The sequence below is a fragment of the Ammospiza caudacuta genome, chromosome 1, assembly GCF_027887145.1.
Source record: "Ammospiza caudacuta isolate bAmmCau1 chromosome 1, bAmmCau1.pri, whole genome shotgun sequence".
NCBI classification, from domain to species: Eukaryota; Metazoa; Chordata; class Aves; order Passeriformes; family Passerellidae; genus Ammospiza; species Ammospiza caudacuta.
Genome location: NC_080593.1, coordinates 155,600,387 through 155,617,496, shown reverse-complemented (window position 1 = coordinate 155,617,496; position 17,110 = coordinate 155,600,387). Strand labels below are relative to the sequence as shown.

The window sequence follows — 17,110 nt, the reverse complement described above, 5'->3', positions numbered from 1 at the left end:
TTTTCCCATGATTTTTCCCCTAATTTTCCCCAATTTTCCCTGTATTTTCCCCGTACTTTCCCCGTAATTTCCACAAATTTTCCCCAGATTTTCCACATTTTTACTCTAATTTTCCCCAACTCTTCCCATATTTTTCCATGATTTTTCCCCGTAATTTTCCCCAATTTTCCCTGTATTTTCCCCGTACTTTCCCCATAATTTCCCCGTATTTTCCCTGTATTTTCCCCATCCTTTCCCCTGATTTTCCCCAATTTTCCCTGTATTTTCCCCATAATTTCCCCGTATTTTCCCCGTGTTTTCCCCGTACTTTCCCCATACTTTCCCCTAATTTTCCCCAATTTTCCCTGTATTTTCCCCGTACTTTCCCCATAATTTCCCCGTATTTTCCCCGTACTTTCCCCCGATTTTGCCCAATTTCCCGGTGTGCAGGAGGCGCACTGGGAGTGGCAGGAGGCGGCGGGGGCGCTGCTGGTGGAGCTGGGCCGGCGCTTCCTGGCGCGGGTGATGGAGGAGCTGCTGCGGCTGCTGCCGCCCGCGGCGCTGCCCCACCCGGGGCTCGTGCGCGCCCTCGCCGACCTGGCCGCCGCCAACGGTGAGAGGGGAAAAAATCCGGGAAAAAATCTGGGAATTATGGGGAAAATCTGGGAAATCATCTGGGAAATAATCCGGGAATTCTGGGGAAAACGGAGGAGCTGCTGCGGCTGCTGCCGCCCGCGGCGCTGCCCCACCCGGGGCTCGTGCGCGCCCTCGCCGACCTGGCCGCCGCCAACGGTGAGAGGGGGAAAAATCTGGGAATTATGGGGAAAATATGGGAAATCATCCGGGAAATAATCCGGGAATTCTGGGGAAAACGGAGGAGCTGCTGCGGCTGCTGCCGCCCGCGGCGCTGCCCCACCCGGGGCTCGTGCGCGCCCTCGCCGACCTGGCCGCCGCCAACGGTGAGAGGGGGAAAAATCTGGGAAAAAATCTGGGAATTATGGGGAAAATATGGGAAATCATCCGGGAAATAATCCGGGAATTCTGGGGAAAACGGAGGAGCTGCTGCGGCTGCTGCCGCCCGCGGTGCTGCCCTCGCCGACCTGGCCGCCGCCAACGGTGAGAGGGGAATAATCTGGGAGTTCATCTGGGAATTATGGGGAAAACATGGGAAATCATCTGGGAAATAATCCGGGAATTCTGGGGAAAATGGAGGAGCTGCTGCGGCTGCTGCCGCCCGCGGTGCTGCCCTCGCCGACCTGGCCGCCGCCAACGGTGAGAGGGGGAAAAATCCGGGGAAAAATCTGGGAATTATGGGGAAAATCTGGGAAATCATCTGGGAAAAAATCTGGGAATTATGGGGAAAACCTGGGAAATAATCTGGGAATTATTCTGGGAATTCTGGGGAAAATCTGGGAAATAATCCGGGAATTCATCTGGGACTTCTGGGGAAAATGGAGGAGCTGCTGCCGCCCGCGGTGCTGCCCTCGCCAACCTGGCCGCTGCCAACGGTGAGAGGGGAAAAAATCTGGGAAAAAATCTGGGAATTATGGGGAAAACATGGGAAATCATCTGGGAAAAAATCTGTGAATTCTGGGGAAAATCTGGGAAATCATCTGGGAATTCATCTGGGAATTGTGGGGAAAATGGAGGAGCTGCTGCGGCTGCTCCCTCAGCTGCTCGCAGCGCTGCCCCTCATGCGCTCCCTCGCCGACCTGGCCGCTGCCAACGGTGAGAGGGGAAATAATCTGGGAGTTCATCTGGGAATTCTGGGGAAAAATCTGGGAATTCATCTGGGAAATCATCTGGGAATTCATCTGGGAATTGTGGGGAAAATGTAGGAGCCGCTGCGGCTGCTCCCGCCCGCGGCGCTGCCCTCGCCGGCCTGGCTGCTGCCAACGGTGAGACCACAGAAATGGGAATTCATCTGGGAATTCACCTGGGAATTCATCTGGGAATTCACCTGGGAATTCACCTGGGAATTCATCTGGGAATTCACCTGGGAATTCACCTGGGAATTCACCTGGGAATTCATCTGGGAATTCACCTGGGAATTCATCTGGGAATTCATCTGGGAATTCACCCTGGGAATTCACCCTGGGAATTCATCTGGGAATTCACCTGGGAATTAACCTGGGAATTCACCTGGGAATTCACCTGGGAATTCATCTGGGAATTCATCTGGGAATTCACCCTGGGAATTCACCCTGGGAATTCATCTGGGAATTCACCCTGGGAATTCACCTGGGAATTCATCTGGGAATTCATCTGGGAATTCACCCTGGGAATTCATCTGGGAATTCATCTGGGAATTCATCTGGGAATTCACCCTGGGAATTCATCTGGAATTCACCTGGGAATTCACCCTGGGAATTCACCCTGGGAATTCATCTGGGAATTCATCTGGGAATTCACCCTGGGAATTCACCTGGGAATTCATCTGGGAATTCATCTGGGAATTCACCCTGGGAATTCACCTGGGAATTCATCTGGGAATTCATCTGGAATTCACCTGGGAATTCATCTGGGAATTCACCTGGGAATTCACCTGGGAATTCATCTGGAATTCACCTGGGAATTCACCCTGGGAATTCATCTGGGAATTCACCTGGGAATTCATCTGGGAATTCATCTGGGAATTCACCTGGGAATTCATCTGGGAATTCATCTGGAATTCACCTGGGAATTCATCTGGGAATTCACCTGGGAATTCACCTGGGAATTCATCTGGAATTCACCTGGGAATTCACCTGGGAATTCATCTGGGAATTCATCTGGGAATTCACCCTGGGAATTCACCTGGGAATTCATCTGGGAATTCATCTGGGAATTCACCCTGGGAATTCACCTGGGAATTCACCCTGGGAATTCATCTGGGAATTCACCTGGGAATTAACCTGGGAATTCACCCTGGGAATTCATCTGGGAATTCACCTGGGAATTAACCTGGGAATTCATCTGGAATTCACCCTGGGAATTCACCCTGGGAATTCACCTGGGAATTCACCTGGGAATTCACCCTGGGAATTCACCCTGGGAATTAACCTGGGAATTCATCTGGGAATTCATCTGGGAATTCACCCTGGGAATTCATCTGGGAATTCACCCTGGGAATTCATCTGGGAATTCATCTGGAATTCACCCTGGGAATTCATCTGGGAATTCACCTGGGAATTCATCTGGGAATTCACCCTGGGAATTCATCTGGGAATTAACCTGGGAATTCATCTGGGAATTCACCCTGGGAATTCACCTGGGAATTAACCTGGGAATTCATCTGGGAATTCATCTGGGAATTCATCTGGGAATTCACCCTGGGAATTCACCTGGGAATTAACCTGGGAATTCACCCTGGGAATTCATCTGGGAATTCACCCTGGGAATTCATCTGGGAATTCATCTGGGAATTCATCTGGGAATTCACCTGGAATTCACCTGGGAATTCACCCTGGGAATTCATCTGGGACTGACATGGAATATCTGGGAATTAAATGGGAAAATCTGGGAATTAATCCAGGAATTACTATGGAATTATTCTTGGAAAATGTGGGAAAATCCATAAATTATCTGGGAATTAATCTGGGAATTCATCTGGGAATTAACCTGGGAATTAATCTGGGAATGATGGGGAAAATCTGGGAATTCATCTGGGAAAGTCTGGGAGTTCATTGTGGAATCATTCTGGGAGCTATTCTGGGAAAATCCAGGAAAATCTGGGAATTATTCTGGGAATTATTCTGGGAAAATCTGGGAATTAATCCAGGAAAATGCAAAAAAAAAAAAAAAAAAAAAAAGGAAAAAGATTTTTTGAATTTTGGGGATTTGAGGTTGGGAATTTGGGGATTGTTTGGGATGTTGGGATGTGGGGCCGGCAATGTTGGGATGTTTTGGGATGTTTTGGGATGTTTTGGGATTTGGGGATTGTTTGGGATGTTGGGATTTGGGGCCGGAACGTTGGGATGTTTTGGGATTTGGGGATTTTGTGGGATGTTGGGATTTGGGGCCGGAAGGTTGGGATGTTTTGGGATGGTTTGGGATTGTTTGGGATGTTGGGATTTGGGGCCGGAACGTTGGGATGTTTTGGGATGTTTTGGGATTTGGGGATTGTTTGGGTGTTGGGATTTGAGGCTGCCATGTTGGGATGTTTTGGGATTGTTTGGGATTGTTTGGGATGTTGGGATTTGGGGCTGCAATGTTGGGATGTTTTGGGATGTTTTGGGATTGTTTGGGATTGTTTGGGATGTTGGGATTTGGGGCTGCAATGTTGGGATGTTTTGGGATGTTTTGGGATTGTTTGGGATTGTTTGGGATGTTGGGATTTGGGGCTGCCATGTTGGGATGTTTTGGGATGTTTTGGGATTTGGGGATTGTTTGGGATGTTGGGATTTGGGGCTGGAACGTTGGGATGTTTTGGGATGTTTTGGGATTGTTTGGGATGTTGGGATTTGGGGCTGCCATGTTGGGATGTTTTGGGATGGTTTGGGATTTGGGGATTGTTTGGGATGTTGGGATTTGGGGCCGGCAATGTTGGGATGTTTTGGGATGTTTTGGGATTTGGGGATTTTGTGGGATGTTGGGATTTGAGGCTGCCATGTTGGGATGTTTTGGGATGTTTTGGGATTGTTTGGGATGTTGGGATTTGGGGCCGGAACGTTGGGATGTTTTGGGATTTGGGGCCGGAATGTTGGGATGTTTTGGGATTTGGGGATTGTTTGGGATGTTGGGATTTGGGGCTGCAATGTTGGGATGTTTTGGGATGTTTTGGGATGGTTTGGGGTGTGGGGATTTGGGGCCGGAACGTTGGGATGTTTTGGGATTTGGGGATTTTGTGGGATGTTGGGATTTGGGGCCGGAACGTTGGGATGTTTTGGGATGTTTTGGGATTTGGGGATTTGGGGCTGCAGTGTTGGGATGTTTTGGGATGTTTTGGGATGTTTTGGGATTGTTTGGGATTGTTTGGGATGTGGGGATTTGGGGCCGGAACGTTGGGATGTTTTGGGGTGTTTTGGGATGGTTTGGGATGTTGGGATTTGAGGCTGCCATGTTGGGATGTTTTGGAATTTGGGGATTGTTTGGGATGTTGGGATTTGGGGCCAGAACGTTGGGATGTTTTGGGATTTGGGGCCGGCATGTTGGGATGTTTTGGGATTTGGGATTTTGTGGGATGTTGGGATTTGAGGCTGCCATGTTGGGATGTTTTGGGATGTTTTGGGATGTTTTGGGATGTTTTGGGATGTTTTGGGATTGTTTGGGATGTTGGGATTTGGGGCCGGAACATTGGGATGTTTTGGGATTTGGGGCCGGCATGTTGGGATGTTTTGGGATTTGGGATTTTGTGGGATGTTGGGATTTGAGGCTGCCATGTTGGGATGTTTTGGGATTGTTTGGGATTGTTTGGGATGTTGGGATTTGGGGCCGGCAATGTTGGGATGTTTTGGGATTTGGGATTTTGTGGGATGTTGGGATTTGTGGCTGCCATGTTGGGATGTTTTGGGATGTTTTGGGATTGTTTGGGATGTTGGGATTTGGGGCTGCCATGTTGGGATGTTTTGGGATGTTTTGGGATTTGGGGATTGTTTGGGATGTTGGGATTTGGGGCCAGAACGTTGGGATGTTTTGGGATGTTTTGGGATTGTTTGGGATGTTGGGATTTGAGGCTGCCATGTTGGGATGTTTTGGGATGGTTTGGGATTTGGGGATTGTTTGGGATGTTGGGATTTGGGGCCGGCAATGTTGGGATGTTTTGGGGTGTTTTGGGATTTGGGATTTTGTGGGATGTTGGGATTTGAGGCTGCCATGTTGGGATGTTTTGGGATGTTTTGGGGTGTTTTGGGATTGTTTGGGATGTTGGGATTTGAGGCTGCCATGTTGGGGTGTTTTGGAATTTGGGGATTGTTTGGGATGTTGGGATTTGGGGCCAGAACGTTGGGATGTTTTGGGATTTGGGGCCGGCATGTTGGGATGTTTTGGGATTTGGGGTTTTGTGGGATGTTGGGATTTGAGGCTGCCATGTTGGGATGTTTTGGGATGTTTTGGGATGTTTTGGGATTGTTTGGGATGTTGGGATTTGGGGCTGCCATGTTGGGATGTTTTGGGATGTTTTGGGATGTGGGGATTGTTTGGGATGTTGGGATTTGGGGCCGGAACGTTGGGATGTTTTGGGGTGTTTTGGGATTGTTTGGGATGTTGGGATTTGGGGCCGGAACGTTGGGATGTTTTGGGATGTTTTGGGATTGTTTGGGATTGTTTGGGATGTTGGGATTTGAGGCTGCCATGTTGGGATGTTTTGGGATTTGGGGATTTTGTGGGATGTTGGGATTTGGGGCCGGAACGTTGGGATGTTTTGGGATGTTTTGGGATTTGGGGATTTGGGGCTGCAGTGTTGGGATGTTTTGGGATGTTTTGGGATGGTTTGGGGTGTGGGGATTTGGGGCCGGAAGGTTGGGATGTTTTGGGGTGTTTTGGGATTGTTTGGGATGTTGGGATTTGAGGCTGCCATGTTGGGATGTTTTGGGATGGTTTGGGATTTGGGGATTTTGTGGGATGTTGGGATTTGAGGCTGCCATGTTGGGATGTTTTGGGATGTTTTGGGATTGTTTGGGATGTTGGGATTTGGGGCCGGAACGTTGGGATGTTTTGGGATGTTTTGGGATTTGGGGATTTTGTGGGATGTTGGGATTTGGGGCCGGAACGTTGGGATGTTTTGGGATGGTTTGGGATTTGGGGATTGTTTGGGTGTTGGGATTTGAGGCTGCCATGTTGGGATGTTTTGGGATTGTTTGGGATTGTTTGGGATGTTGGGATTTGGGGCTGCAATGTTGGGATGTTTTGGGATGTTTTGGGATTGTTTGGGATTGTTTGGGATGTTGGGATTTGGGGCTGCAATGTTGGGATGTTTTGGGATGTTTTGGAATTTGGGAATTGTTTGGGATGTTGGGATTTGGGGCCGGAACGTTGGGATGTTTTGGGATTTGGGGATTTTGTGGGATGTTGGGATTTGGGGCCGGAACGTTGGGATGTTTTGGGATGTTTTGGGATTGTTTGGGATGTTGGGATTTGAGGCTGCCATGTTGGGATGTTTTGGGATGGTTTGGGATTTGGGGATTTTGTGGGATGTTGGGATTTGAGGCTGCCATGTTGGGATGTTTTGGAATTTGGGGATTGTTTGGGATGTTGGGATTTGGGGCCGGAACGTTGGGATGTTTTGGGATGTTTTGGGATTTGGGGATTGTTTGGGTGTTGGGATTTGAGGCTGCCATGTTGGGATGTTTTGGGATGGTTTGGGATTGTTTGGGATGTGGGGATTTGGGGCTGCAGTGTTGGGATGTTTTGGGATGTTTTGGGATTGTTTGGGATTGTTTGGGATGTTGGGATTTGGGGCTGCAATGTTGGGATGTTTTGGGGTGTTTTGGGATGGTTTGGGATTTGGGGATTTGGGGCCGGAACGTTGGGATGTTTTGGGATTTGGGGATTTTGTGGGATGTTGGGATTTGGGGCCGGAACGTTGGGATGTTTTGGGATGTTTTGGGATTTGGGGATTTGGGGCTGCAGTGTTGGGATGTTTTGGGATGTTTTGGGATGGTTTGGGGTGTGGGGATTTGGGGCCGGAAGGTTGGGATGTTTTGGGGTGTTTTGGGATTGTTTGGGATGTTGGGATTTGAGGCTGCCATGTTGGGATGTTTTGGGATGTTTTGGGATTGTTTGGGATGTTGGGATTTGGGGCCGGAACGTTGGGATGTTTTGGGATTTGGGGATTGTTTGGGATGTTGGGATTTGGGGCTGCAATGTTGGGATGTTTTGGGATTGTTTGGGATTTGGGGATTTGGGGCTGCCATGTTGGGATGTTTTGGGATGTTTTGGGATGGTTTGGGGTGTGGGGATTTGGGGCCGGAACGTTGGGATGTTTTGGGATTTGGGGATTTTGTGGGATGTTGGGATTTGGGGCCGGAACGTTGGGATGTTTTGGGATGTTTTGGGATTTGGGGATTTGGGGCTGCAGTGTTGGGATGTTTTGGGATGTTTTGGGATGTTTTGGGATTGTTTGGGATTGTTTGGGATGTGGGGATTTGGGGCCGGAACGTTGGGATGTTTTGGGGTGTTTTGGGATGGTTTGGGATGTTGGGATTTGAGGCTGCCATGTTGGGATGTTTTGGAATTTGGGGATTGTTTGGGATGTTGGGATTTGGGGCCAGAACGTTGGGATGTTTTGGGATTTGGGGCCGGCATGTTGGGATGTTTTGGGATTTGGGATTTTGTGGGATGTTGGGATTTGAGGCTGCCATGTTGGGATGTTTTGGGATGTTTTGGGATGTTTTGGGATTGTTTGGGATGTTGGGATTTGGGGCTGCCATGTTGGGATGTTTTGGGATGTTTTGGGATTTGGGGATTGTGTGGGATGTTGGGATTTGGGGCCAGAACGTTGGGATGTTTTGGGATGTTTTGGGATTGTTTGGGATGTTGGGATTTGAGGCTGCCATGTTGGGATGTTTTGGGATGGTTTGGGATTTGGGGATTGTTTGGGATGTTGGGATTTGGGGCCGGCAATGTTGGGATGTTTTGGGGTGTTTTGGGATTTGGGATTTTGTGGGATGTTGGGATTTGAGGCTGCCATGTTGGGATGGTTTGGGATGTTTTGGGATGTTTTGGGATTGTTTGGGATGTTGGGATTTGAGGCTGCCATGTTGGGATGTTTTGGAATTTGGGGATTGTTTGGGATTGTTGGGATTTGGGGCCGGAACATTGGGATGTTTTGGGATTTGGGGCCGGCATGTTGGGATGTTTTGGGATTTGGGATTTTGTGGGATGTTGGGATTTGAGGCTGCCATGTTGGGATGTTTTGGGATTGTTTGGGATTGTTTGGGATGTGGGGATTTGGGGCCGGCATGTTGGGATGTTTTGGGATTTGGGGTTTTGTGGGATGTTGGGATTTGTGGCTGCCATGTTGGGATGTTTTGGGATGGTTTGGGATGTTTTGGGATTGTTTGGGATTGTTTGGGATGTTGGGATTTGGGGCTGCAATGTTGGGATGTTTTGGGATTGTTTGGGATGTTGGGATTTGGGGTTGCAATGTTGGGATGTTTTGGGATTGTTTGGGATTTGGGGATTTGGGGCTGCCATGTTGGGATGTTTTGGGATGTTTTGGGATTGTTTGGGATTGTGTGGGATGTTGGCATTTGGGGCCGGAGCGTTGGGATGTTTTGGGATGTTTTGGGAGGTGGGGTGTGGGAATTTGGGGATTTTGTGGGCACGTTGGGTTTTTTTGGGGTGTGGCGTTGGGAATTCTGTGTTTTGACCCTTTTTCTGTTTTTCCCCTCCAGTTTTCGGGATGGTTCCGTTCCTGGGCTCCATCCTGGGGACGCTGCTGCCGCTGCTGCCCACGGCCCGCGCCGACTCCATGAAATGCACCCTCTGCTATGGTAACGCTCCCAAACCTGCAAGTTCCAAACAAATTCCCCAAAAAAACCCGGAAAAGTTCCCCAGAAATCTCCCCAAAAATTCCCAAAAAAACTGAAAAATTCCTCAAAAACCCACTGGAAAATTCCCCAAAAACCCACTGGAAAATTCCCCAAAAAACCCTAGAAAAATTCCAAAAAAAGCCTGGAAAATTCCCCAGAAATCTCCCCAAAAATTCCCAAAAAAACTGAAAAATTCCCCAAAAACCCACTGGAAAATTCCCCAAAAACCCACTGGAAAATTCCCCAAAAACCCATTGGAAAATTCCAAAAAAATTCCCAAAAAAACCCCTGGAAAATTCCCCAGAAATCTCCCCAAAAATCCCCAAAAACACCTGAAAAATTCCCCAAAAACCCACTGGAAAATTCCCCAAAAACCCTAGAAAAATTCCAAAAAAAGCCTGGAAAATTCCCCAGAAATCTCCCCAAAAATTCCAAAAAAACTGAAAAATTCCCCAAAAACCCACTGGAAAATTCCCCAAAAACCCATTGGAAAATTCCAAAAAAATTCCCAAAAAAAACCCTGGAAAATTCCCCAGAAATCTCCCCAAAAATTCCCAAAAACACCTGAAAAATTCCCCAAAAACCCACTGGAAAATTCCCCAAAAAACCCTAGAAAAATTCCAAAAAAACCCTGGAAAATTCCCCAGAAATCTCCCCAAAAATTCTCAAAAAAACTGAAAAATTCCCCAAAAACCCACTGGAAAATTCCCCAAAAACCCACTGGAAAATTCCCCAAAAAACGCTAGAAAAATTCCAAAAAAAGCCTGGAAAATTCCCCAGAAATCTCCCCAAAAATTCCAAAAAAACTGAAAAATTCCTCAAAAACCCACTGGAAAATTCCCCAAAAAACCCACTGGAAAATTCCAAAAACACCCTGGAAAATTCCCCAGAAATCTCCCCAAAAATCCCCAAAAACACCTGAAAAATTCCCCAAAAACCCACTGGAAAATTCCCCAAAAAACCCACTGGAAAATTCCAAAAACACCCTGGAAAATTCCCCAGAAATCTCCCCAAAAATCCCCAAAAACACCTGAAAAATTCCCCAAAAACCCACTGGAAAATTCCCCAAAAACCCACTGGAAAATTCCCCAAAAAACCCACTGGAAAATTCCAAAAACACCCTGGAAAATTCCCCAGAAATCTCCCCAAAAATCCCCAAAAACACCTGAAAAATTCCCCAAAAACCCACTGGAAAATTCCCCAAAAAACCCACTGGAAAATTCCAAAAAAAGCCTGGAAAATTCCCCAGAAATCTCCCCAAAAATTCCAAAAAAACTGAAAAATTCCCCAAAAACCCACTGGAAAATTCCCCAAAACCCCACTGGAAAATTCCCCAAAAACCCATTGGAAAATTCCAAAAAAATTCCCAAAAAAACCCCTGGAAAATTCCCCAGAAATCTCCCCAAAAATCCCCAAAAAACCCACTGGAAAATTCCCCAAAAACCCACTGGAAAATTCCCCAAAAAACCCTAGAAAAATTCCAAAAAAAGCCTGGAAAATTCCCCAGAAATCTCCCCAAAAATTCTCAAAAAAACTGAAAAATTCCCCAAAAACCCACTGGAAAATTCCCCAAAAACCCACTGGAAAATTCCCCAAAAACCCATTGGAAAATTCCAAAAAAATTCCCAAAAAAACCCCTGGAAAATTCCCCAGAAATCTCCCCAAAAATCCCCAAAAACACCTGAAAAATTCCCCAAAAACCCACTGGAAAATTCCCCAAAAACCCTAGAAAAATTCCAAAAAAACCCTGGAAAATTCCCCAGAAATCTCCCCAAAAATTCCCAAAAAAACTGAAAAATTCCTCAAAAACCCACTGGAAAATTCCCCAAAAACCCACTGGAAAATTCCCCAAAAAACCCTAGAAAAATTCCAAAAAAAGCCTGGAAAATTCCCCAGAAATCTCCCCAAAAATTCTCAAAAAAACTGAAAAATTCCCCAAAACCCCACTGGAAAATTCCCCAAAAACCCACTGGAAAATTCCCCAAAAACCCATTGGAAAATTCCAAAAAAATTCCCAAAAAAAACCCTGGAAAATTCCCCAGAAATCTCCCCAAAAATCCCCAAAAACACCTGAAAAATTCCCCAAAAACCCACTGGAAAATTCCCCAAAAAACCCTAGAAAAATTCCAAAAAAACCCTGGAAAATTCCCCAGAAATCTCCCCAAAAATTCCCAAGAAAACTGAAAAATTCCCCAAAAACCCACTGGAAAATTCCCCAAAAACCCAGAAAAATTCCCCAAAAATTCCCTGGAAAACCCTGGAAAATTCCCCAAAAAAAAAAAAAAAACAAAAAAACCTGGAAAATCCCCCAAAAATTCCCAAAAAAACCTGGAAAATTCCCCCCAAAATTTCCCAAAAAATTCCCAAAAAACCCCTGGAAAAATTCCCCTGAAACCCACCGGAAAATTCCCAAAAAACCCAGAAAAATTCCCAAAAACCCACTGGAAAAATTCCCAAAAAAAAACCCCTAAAAAATTACCCCAAAACCCCAGAAAAATTCCTAAAAAATTCCCCAAAACCCGACTGGAAAATTCCCCAAAAAAAGCCCCCTAAAGCTTCTCAGAAGCTTCAAGAAAATTTCAAGAAAACTCACGTAAAATCACCAAAAACTCTAAAAACATTGATGAAAAATGCATTTAAGAATCCTCCAAATCCCCCCAAAAATTCCCAAAAAATTTTTAAAAATCCACAAAAATTTCCCAAAAATCCTCCTAAAAATGCCCTAAAAAAATTGTCAAAAAATCTCCAAAAAATCCCCAAAATTTCTGGAATTTTCCCCAGCGCTGCAACATTTCAGTGAGAGCCCCCAGGAAAGCCTGGCAGGGAAGGGCCAGAGCAAAATGCCCCCAAAAATCCGAAAAAATCACCCCAAAATGCCCCCAGAACAGCCAAAAGTTGCCAAAAATAATTCCAGAGGATCTCCAAAAAATCTCTGAAATTCCCAAAACGTTCCCCAGAAATCCTAAAAAAAAAATCTTCCTAAAATTCCCCCAAAATTCCCCAAAAATCTGAAAAAGTTTCCCCAAAAATCCCCAGAAAATCATTTTAAAAATTCCCTAAAATAATCCCAAATAATCCCAAAATTAAAAAAAAAAATCAGCAAAAATTCTTCCAAAAACTTAAAAAAAAAAAATCCCAAAAAAGCACCTAAAAATCCCCCCCCAAATTAATCACAATTGATCACCAAACATCCCCCAAAAAATTCTCAAAAACTTTTCAAAAATTCCCCAAAAGTTCCCCCAAAAATCAGAAAAATCTTCCGGAAATTCAGAAAAAAATCCACAAAAAATTCAGGAAAAATTTGAAAAAAAATCAGAAAAAAATCCCCAAAATTCCCGAAAAAAACCCAAATTTTCTGGAATATTCTGTGCTTGGCAGCCCTGCGGCGTTTCAGGGGTGCCGGGCAGGGAAGGACCGAGGGCCCCATCAAAATACCCAAAATCATCTTTAACATTTCCCAAAACTTCCCCAAGAATCCTTCCAGAAAACTCCTAAAAGTTACCAAAAATAATCCCAAAAAATCCCCCCAAAACCCCCCCCAAAGATTCTCCAAAAAATCCTGGAAAACAAAAAAAATTCCCCCAAAAATCCCAAATAATCACAAAAAATTCCCCCCAAAAAATTCCCCCCAAAAACTCCCGAAATTCAAAAAACATCTCTAAAAAATTCCCCAAAATCTCCAGACAAACCCGAAAATGAATCACAATTAATCACCAAAAATCTCCAACAAAATCCAAGAAAGCCTCAAAAAAATAAAAAAGTTCTCAGAAATTCTCCAAAATTGATAAAAAATCTCAAAAAATTCAGAAAAAATCTCCAAAAATCCCCCAAAAATCCCCCCAAAATGCCCCAAATTCCTGAATTTTCTGGAACATTCTGTTGGCAGCCCTTCGGCGTTTCAGCGAGAGCATCCAGGAGTACCTGGCGGGGCAGGAGCAGGGCCCCACCAAAATACCCAAGAAAACCCAAAAAATATCTGAAAAAATTCCCAAAAAATCCCCAAAATTCCCAAAAAATCCCCCAAATTCCCGAAATTTCTGGACCGTTCTGTGTCCCAGCCCTGCAGCGTTTCAGCGAGAGCATCCAGGAGTGCCTGGCGGGGCAGGAGCAGGGCCCCCACCAAAATACCCAAGAAAACCCAAAAAATATCTGAAAAAATTCCCAAAAAATTCTGAAAAATCCCCCCAAAATTCCCAAAAAATTCCCCCAAAATGCCCCAAATTCCCGAATTTCTGGAACGTTCTGTGTCCCAGCCCTGCAGCGTTTCAGCGAGAGCATCCAGGAGTACCTGGCAGGGCAGGAGCAGGGCCCGACCAAAATACCCAAGAAAACCCAAAAAATATCTGAAAAAATTCCCCAAAAATTCCCAAAAAATTCCCAAAATTCCCAAAAAATTCCCCCAAAATGCCCCAAATTCCCGAATTTCTGGACCATTCTGTGTCCCAGCCCTGCAGCGTTTCAGCGAGAGCATCCAGGAGTACCTGGCGGGGCAGGAGCAGGGCCCCCACCAAAATACCCAAGAAAACCCAAAAAATATCTGAAAAAATTCCAAAAAAATTCTGAAAAATCCCCCCAAAATTCCCAAAAAATTCCCCCAAAATGCCCCAAATTCCCGAATTTCTGGAACATTCTGTTGGCAGCCCTTCGGCGTTTCAGCGAGAGCATCCAGGAGTGCCTGGCAGGGCAGGAGCAGGGCCCCACCAAAATACCCAAGAAAACCCAAAAAATATCTGAAAAAATTCCCAAAAAATTCCCAAAAAATTCCCAAAATTCCCAAAAAATCCCCCAAATTCCCGAATTTTCTGGACCGTTCTGTGTCCCAGCCCTGCAGCGTTTCAGCGAGAGCATCCAGGAGTACCTGGCGGGGCAGGAGCAGGGCCCCACCAAAATACCCAAGAAAACCCAAAAAATATCTGAAAAAATTCCCAAAAAATTCCCAAAAAATTCCCAAAAAATGCCCCAAATTCCCGAATTTTCTGGACCGTTCTGTGTCCCAGCCCTGCAGCGTTTCAGCGAGAGCATCCAGGAGTACCTGGCGGGGCAGGAGCAGGGCCCGACCAAAATACCCAAGAAAACCCAAAAAATATCTGAAAAAATTCCCAAAAAATCCCCAAAATTCCCAAAAAATCCCCCAAATTCCCGAATTTCTGGACCGTTCTGTGTCCCAGCCCTGCAGCGTTTCAGCGAGAGCATCCAGGAGTACCTGGCGGGGCAGGAGCAGGGCCCCCACCAAAATACCCAAGAAAACCCAAAAAATATCTGAAAAAATTCCCCAAAAATTCCCAAAAAATTCCCAAAATTCCCAAAAAATTCCCCCAAAATGCCCCAAATTCCCGAATTTCTGGAACATTCTGTGTCCCAGCCCTGCAGCGTTTCAGTGAGAGCATCCAGGAGTGCCTGGCGGGGCAGGAGCAGGGCCCCACCAAAATACCCAAGAAAACCCAAAAAATATCTGAAAAAATTCCCAAAAAATTCCCAAAAAATCCCCCCAAAATGCCCCAAATTCCCGAATTTCTGGAACATTCTGTTGGCAGCCCTGTGGCGTTTCAGCGAGAGCATCCAGGAGTACCTGGCGGGGCAGGAGCAGGGCCCCACCAAAATACCCAAGAAAACCCAAAAAATATCTGAAAAAATTCCCAAAAAATCCCCAAAATTCCCAAAAAATCCCCCAAATTCCCGAAATTTCTGGACCATTCTGTGTCCCAGCCCTGCGGCGTTTCAGCGAGAGCATCCAGGAGTGCCTGGCAGGGCAGGAGCAGGGCCCCCCCAAAATACCCAAGAAAACCCAAAAAATATCTGAAAAAATTCCCAAAAAATTCCCAAAAAATGCCCAAAAAATGCCCCAAATTCCCGAATTTTCTGGACCATTCTGTGTCCCAGCCCTGCAGCGTTTCAGCGAGAGCATCCAGGAGTGCCTGGCGGGGCAGGAGCAGGGCCTGACCAAAATACCCAAGAAAACCCAAAAAATATCTGAAAAAATTCCCAAAAAATTCCCAAAATTCCCAAAAAATCCCCCAAATTCCCGAATTTTCTGGACCATTCTGTGTCCCAGCCCTGCAGCGTTTCAGCGAGAGCATCCAGGAGTGCCTGGCGGGGCAGGAGCAGGGCCCCACCAAAATACCCAAGAAAACCCAAAAAATATCTGAAAAAATTCCCAAAAAATTCTGAAAAATCCCCCCAAAATTCCCAAAAAATCCCCCCAAAATGCCCCAAATTCCCGAATTTCTGGAACATTCTGTTGGCAGCCCTTCGGCGTTTCAGCGAGAGCATCCAGGAGTGCCTGGCGGGGCAGGAGCAGGGCCCCCACCAAAATACCCAAGAAAACCCAAAAAATATCTGAAAAAATTCCCAAAAAATTCTGAAAAATCCCCCCAAAATTCCCAAAAAATTCCCCCAAAATGCCCCAAATTCCCGAATTTCTGGAACATTCTGTTGGCAGCCCTGTGGTGTTTCAGCGAGAGCATCCAGGAGTGCCTGGCGGGGCAGGAGCAGGGCCCGACCAAAATACCCAAGAAAACCCAAAAAATATCTGAAAAAATTCCCAAAAAATCCCCAAAATTCCCAAAAAATGCCCCAAATTCCCGAATTTTCTGGACCGTTCTGTGTCCCAGCCCTGCAGCGTTTCAGCGAGAGCATCCAGGAGTACCTGGCAGGGCAGGAGCAGGGCCCCACCAAAATACCCAAGAAAACCCAAAAAATATCTGAAAAAATTCCCAAAAAATCCCCAAAATTCCCAAAAAATGCCCCAAATTCCCGAATTTTCTGGACCGTTCTGTGTCCCAGCCCTGCAGCGTTTCAGCGAGAGCATCCAGGAGTACCTGGCGGGGCAGGAGCAGGGCCCCGACCCCACCGTGCGCGGGGACGCCTTCGCCCCCGAGCTGGGAGCGGCGTTCGACGTGCTCAGCCTGCAGTGGGTGCAGAGCCGCGATGCCAAGGTGGGATTTGGGGTTTTTGGGGTTTTTGGGGTTTTTGGGGTTTCTGGGGTCGTGTTTGGGGTGTTTGGGGTTTGGGGTTTGGGGTTTGGGATCAGGGATTGGGGATGGGGACGCCTTCGCCCCCGAGCTGGGAGCGGCGTTCGATGTGCTCAGCCTGCAGTGGGCACAGAGCCGCGATGGGAAGGTGAAATTTGGGGTGTTTGGGAGTTTTTTGGGGGGTTTGGGGTTTTTGGGGTGTTTGGGGTTTGGGGTTTGGGGTTTGGGATCAGGGATTGGGGATGGGGATGCCTTCGCCCCCGAGCTGGGAGCGGCGTTCGACGTGCTCAGCCTGCAGTGGGCGCAGAGCCACGATGGGAAGGTGAAACTTGGGGTTTTTGGGGTTTTTGGGGGGTTTGGGGTTTTTGGGGTTTGGGGTTTGGGGTTTGGGGTCAGGTTTGGGGTTTGGGATCAGGGATTGGGGATGGGGACGCCTTCGCCCCCGAGCTGGGAGCGGTGTTCGATGTGCTCAGCCTGCAGTGGGCGCAGAGCCGCGATGGGAAGGTGAAACTTGGGGTGTTTGGGAGTTTTTTGGGGTGTTTGGGATTTAGGATTTCTGGGGTTTGGGGTTTGGGATCAGGGATTGGGGATGGGGACGCCTTCGCCCCCGAGCTGGGAGCGGCGTTCGACGTGCTCAGCCTGCAGTGGGCGCAGAGCCGCGATGGGAAGGTGAAACTTGGGGCGTTTGGGAGTTTTTTGGGGGGTTTG

General features: G+C 46.9%; 1 protein-coding gene across 1 annotated transcript in view; it reads left to right on the top strand.

The window, feature by feature from the left end:
* LOC131562439 (maestro heat-like repeat-containing protein family member 1) overlaps positions 1–17,110 on the top strand; it is an 82,608-nt gene that overhangs the window by 15,181 nt on the left and 50,317 nt on the right. The window contains exons 5-7 of the mRNA XM_058812209.1: positions 430–592; positions 9,294–9,392; positions 16,215–16,366. Of these exons, the coding sequence (XP_058668192.1) occupies positions 430–592; positions 9,294–9,392; positions 16,215–16,366 (414 nt within the window). The remainder of the gene's footprint in view (positions 1–429; positions 593–9,293; positions 9,393–16,214; positions 16,367–17,110) is intronic.